The following is a 5,176-nucleotide window of genomic DNA, read 5'->3' on the forward strand; positions in this document are numbered from 1 at the left end:
GATAAGTTCCCACTCTGGTCTGTGGCACTGGCAGCCTGGTCCCCCAGCCTTCAGGCCCTCTCTGGCTTGAAGGTAGGGCCTTACCAGGGACCCATCCCCTTCCACCCAGGAGCCTGTCTCCTGCTGCTGTTCATGGTGCCAGGCTGTTCATGCCAAGGGGTGTCTGCAGGCCAGTGCCAAGCTGCCCTCAGTTTCCCCTTGGCTTTCCTTCCATGCTAGTCAGTGCCTAAAGTCGGGAGGGGGCCAAGGCAGCAGGGGGCTAGCGTGTCAGCACTGCCCCAAGCATGCACACACCCAACCAGGCTGCGACAGCACCCAGGCTCAGCACCAACTTTGCTCTAAGATCAGAGTGGGCGCCAAGAGCAGGGAGAAGCCAGGCAGCGGGAGCAGACAAGGGTGGGGCGGGGGGCCTTCCCAGGCCCCCAAGAGTGCAGGGATGCCTGGGTCCACAGCTGCAGTTTAGGCAGCCACAGCTGCATGGGGGATGGCGGCCCCTCCGCCCCCCCGCCCCCGCTCCATGGAACAGGAGGCCTGGGTCTTCAGCTGTGGTTTGACAGCTGTAGTGGTGTCCAGGAGGGCGGGGTTCCCACTGTCCCCAGCTCCCACTGGCTACATGGATCATGCAGCCCTGGCCGTGCCTCCCTGCTGCAGCCGGTGTGATGACAGCAGCCATTCCAGATGGCCCGCCATTGCCATTTCTGTTTTTTTTTTTTTTTGAGATGGGGTCTTGCTCTGTCTCCCAGGCAGGAGTGCAGTGGTAAGATCAAAGCTCACTGCAGCCTCAACCTCCTGGGCTCAAGCAATCCTCCAAGCTCAGCCTCCCAAATAGCTGGGACTACACAGGTGCATGCTACCACACCTGGCTATTTTTTAAATTTTTAGTAGAGATGGAGTTTCACCATGTTGGCCAGGCTGCTCTCAAACTCCTGACCTCAAGTGATCCACCTGCCTTGACCTCCCAAAATGCTGGGATTACAGGCGTGAGCCAAAGCACCTAGACTTGTTTTTTAAAATGTTGGCAAAAGCTAGTGACTAAGTGTTCACCATGTGCCAAGTGTTTTGTATGTGTAGATCATTAAAATGTTATAATAATGAGATGATGTAGAACCCCATTCCCAATGTACATATAAAACTGAGGGCCCAAGAGGTCAAGTAATTTCCCAAAGACATGCAACTAGGAAGCAGCAAGTCTAGAAACGGATTGCTGTGCTTCCTTCTCATCAATGCACTGTTCTTTCTTCTTTGTATTTTCCAAGCTTTTGGCAATGAATTGCATGTCACTTTCATAATCATGAAAAGTCCTACAAGGGGCAGATTTTTTTAAAGATTCCTTCTGCTCTGGTGTTCTGTGCTTCTCTGGTTCTCAAAGCCTCACCCTGCACGGCCTCCACCCCACATCCTCACAGGCACTGGCCTCATTGCCCCCACCCCCACACCAGCTGTTGCTGGGGCAGGACGCCCAATGTCCCAGTCTTGCTGAAGTCTGCTTGAAATGTCCCTGGTGAGCTTCTGGCCCCTGGGGAAGTTCAGGGGGCAGGTCTGGAGAAGGGGAAGTAGGAAGGGATGTGAAACTTGGCCACAGCCTGGCGCCACTCCTGTTGGGCAGCCCACAGGGTCCCTGGGCGGAGGGCAGGAGCATCCATTTGGAGTTGACAACGGGAGGCAGGTGAGGCCAGAGTCCCAGAGGGAGGGGGCTGCAGAGTTCTGGGACCCAGGGCAGCTGGCCCAGGAGGCTGGGCAGCTGAGGAAGGGAGGGGGGAAATAACTGTGGCCGATTCTAGGACAGGGATGGGGGTGCAGCACTGATCCGGGACCCAGAATGGGTGAGTGGAGGGACCTTAACTCCTTGAGCCAGGGCTTGGGGGAGGGCGAGAGGCCATGAGTTAGACCCAACAACTGAAGGGTGAGACCAGGGTTCCTGGGTCCTGGCCCCCCAACACATAAGAAACCAGGAAAAGCCTGGGGTGTTAGAGCGGGCAGTGGGACCCAGCAGAGGGTACTGTGGGGGCAGCCAGCCACCCATGCTCAGGTGGGTGCTGAAAGGCGCTGAGCATGCGGAAGAGTGAGCAGGTGTCACTTTGGGCGTTTGTGATTTCCTGTGTGTATGCAGAGCTCCACCATCTGGGTGAGCCAGTGTTAATTAAATAAGGAGCAGGTGCTCAATACATATTTGTTCAATGAAATCGATTACCTGTGGGAGTGTATGAATGTGTGTGTCTGTGCAAGTGAGGGACAGAGTCTATTTGGGTATGAGTTGTGTGTCTAGGGGGGTATAGTGGATTTCTGAGATTGCCTACTGTGTTTTGTAGGTGCATGGATGAGAGGCTGTGTTTGTGTGAGTGTGTGATGATGTGGGTGTGCTTGGCTGCATGTGTGGGTGTGTGTGAGTTTGTGGTTCTGTGTATATGCGTGGGGTCCCTGGGGCTGGATTGAGAGTGGACATTGAGAGCCCCGGAGGGTGCATGTGCTCTGGGGGAGGACTGTGCATATATCATTGTGTGCATGGGACTCAAGGGTGTGAGCTGGGTGTGAGTGTGATGTCCAACCTGCCCAGGCCCTCCCGTGTCTCCACAGAGGCATCATGGAGGGCCCCCGGGGATGGCTGGTGGTCTGTGTGCTGGCCATATCGCTGGCCTCTGTGGTGACCGAGGACTTGTGCCGAGCACCAGACGGGAAGAAAGGGGAGGCAGGAAGACCCGGCAGACCGGGGCGGCCAGGCCTCAAGGGGGAGCAAGGGGAGCCGGGTAAGCACCCTCCCTCGGGGCCCAGCCCCTCGGATCTTGGCCTGGCTTGGCCTCCAGGGCGAAGGCTTGGGGTGGCACTGAGAACCAGGAGTCCGTCTGCCCCCAATGCCCCATGAATCCCCTCCAGTTTGTACTTGGCCCCAGGGTCTAAGGGAGGCCTAGCCTTCTCCCCAGGTCATGTCCTCAGGCCTCTCCACTCCCCGTTTACTGCCTGGGTCCTCTTTCTTCGGCTTCACCTTCCCCCTCTGGAGAATGACTTGCTTTGAGCAGTGAAAGCGAAAGTTCTGGCAGCAATGCTGAGTCCTTGTTCATGGTTCTCTTGCCAGAAAAATGAGGACTCAGAGTTTAGACTCAGGAGCCACTGCCTTGCTGTGTGACCTCAAGCAAGTTATTGGCCCTCTCTGAGCCTAAGTGGCCTTATCCGTAAAATGGAAAAATAACACTGCCTGGCACATACAGAGGGATCAAATAACTGCATCTGTCCCTTCACTTCCTTCCAGCATCCCCAACACTGTCCCTGCTTCCGCCTCCCCAGCCCCTTTAGGCTTCAGAGACTCACATTCTAGAAGAAAGGCCAGGGGTGACGGAAAAGGGAGGAGGTCCTGACCAAAGTGGAAAGGGAGTCTCATGGAATCCCCTTGGGCCTCCTAGTCCAAAGCAGACCGGAAGGATCACGTAGACATTTGCAATAATTTGCATCTGGGCATCCTACATGTGGTCCCTGAACCTGAAGCCAAGTCAAGGTCAGTGCCCCAGAGGGGTAGGGAGTCCTCAGCCTTGGGCAGGAACACAGCAGAGCAGCCAGAGTTCCATGCATTTCCCAGAACCTGACACTTTCCCAAGTGCCTGTTCACACTTCTCGCCACTTTACAGATGAAGTGGAGGCTCAGAGAGGTTGAGACACTTGCCCAAAGTCACACAGCCAGTCAGAAGGGGCAATGTCCTGAAGGCCCAGGTGCTTCATTGCCCTTTATCCCATAGACTCAGGGGGTCCAGCTCTCTCCCTGAGGACCAGTAGGCATCGGACTCTCACTCCCAATCTGGCATTTCTCCCCACAGGGGCCCCTGGCATCCGGACAGGCATCCGAGGCCTTAAAGGAGACCAGGGGGAACCCGGGACCTCTGGAAACCCCGGCAAGGTGGGCTACCCGGGGCCCAGCGGCCCCCTCGGGGCCCGTGGCAACCCGGGAATTAAAGGCACCAAGGGCAACCCAGGAAACGTCAAGGACCAGCTGCGGCCGGCCTTCTCGGCCATTCGGCGAAACCCCCCAGTGGGGGGCAACGTGGTCATCTTCGACACAGTCATCACCAACCAGGAAGAGCCATACCAGAACCACTCGGGCCGATTCGTCTGCTCTGTACCCGGCTACTACTACTTCACCTTCCAGGTGGTGTCCCAGAGGGAAATCTGCCTGTCCATCGTCTCCTCCTCAAGGGGCCAGGTCCGACGCTCCCTGGGCTTCTGTGACACCAGCAACAACGGGCTCTTCCAGGTGGTGTCAGGGGGCATAGTGCTTCAGCTGCAGCAGGGTGACCAAGTCTGGGTCGAAAAAGACCCCAAAAAGGGTCACATTTACCAGGGCTCTGAGGCCGACAGCGTCTTCAGCGGCTTCCTCATCTTCCCGTCTGCCTGAGCCAGGGAAGGACCCCCTCCCCAACCCACTTCTCTGGCTTCCATGCTCTGCTCTGTAAAATGGGGGCACTGTTGCTTCAGCTGCTGAAGGGAGGGGGCTGGCTCCCAGAGCCCCAGGACTGGCTGCCCCGTGACACATGCTGTAAGAAGCTCGTTTCTTAGACCTCTTCCTGGAATAAACATCTGTGTCTGTGTCTGCTGAATATGAGCTTCAGTTGCTACTCGGGGCATTGAGAGGGAGGCCTAAGAATGGTAACAATCCAGTGCTTCAGAGTCAGGTCCGTCCTTAGTTTTTTTTTTTTTTTTTTTTTTTAAGATAGAGTTTCGCTCTTGTCACCCAGGCTGGAGTGCAATGGCTTGATCTTCGGTCACTGCAACCTCCGCCTCCCAGGTTCAAGCAACTCTCCCGCCTCAGTCTCCTAAGTAGCTGGGATTACAGGCATCTGCCACCATGCCAGGTGGATTTTTTGTATTTTTAGTAGAGAAGGGGTTTCACCATGTTGGCCAGGCTGGTCTCGAACTCCTGACCTCAAGTGATCCTCCAGCCTCAGCCTCCCAAAGTGCTGAGATTAGAGGCGTGTGCCACCACGCCCGGCCCATTCTTAGTATTTCACATGATGTGTTTAGCAGGTCCTAGCAGCCTCATCTACCCAGGTTCGAATCCTGATGCCACCACTTATTAGCTGTCTAATCATGTGCGTGTTGATCGAGCTCTGAGATCTCAGTTTCCTTATCTGTAAAGTGGGACTGATGATAACGCCTACCTCAAAGGGTCATTGGGAGGATTAAATGACTTAAT

At 55.7% G+C, this 5,176-nt stretch overlaps 1 protein-coding gene across 2 annotated transcripts; it reads left to right on the plus strand.

Moving 5' to 3' along the window:
• The first annotated feature begins 1,426 nt into the window (after positions 1 to 1,426).
• On the plus strand, positions 1,427 to 4,580 carry C1QA (complement C1q A chain). 2 transcript variants are annotated; one of them, XM_058444641.1, is made up of 3 exons: positions 1,427 to 1,823; positions 2,575 to 2,744; positions 3,804 to 4,580. In XM_058444641.1, exons 2-3 carry the CDS (start codon positions 2,582 to 2,584, stop codon positions 4,376 to 4,378), a joined length of 738 nt encoding a protein of 245 aa, XP_058300624.1. In that variant the 5' UTR covers positions 1,427 to 1,823; positions 2,575 to 2,581; the 3' UTR covers positions 4,379 to 4,580. The 2 variants fall into 2 exon arrangements, with proteins under 2 accessions (XP_058300624.1, XP_032615121.1); XM_032759230.2 differs by having other exon boundaries at positions 1,589 to 1,666.
• Positions 4,581 to 5,176: the final 596 nt, after the last annotated feature.

The sequence above is a fragment of the Hylobates moloch genome, unplaced genomic scaffold (assembly GCF_009828535.3).
Source record: "Hylobates moloch isolate HMO894 unplaced genomic scaffold, HMol_V3 SCAFFOLD_9, whole genome shotgun sequence".
In the NCBI taxonomy this organism is placed as follows: domain Eukaryota; kingdom Metazoa; phylum Chordata; class Mammalia; order Primates; family Hylobatidae; genus Hylobates; species Hylobates moloch.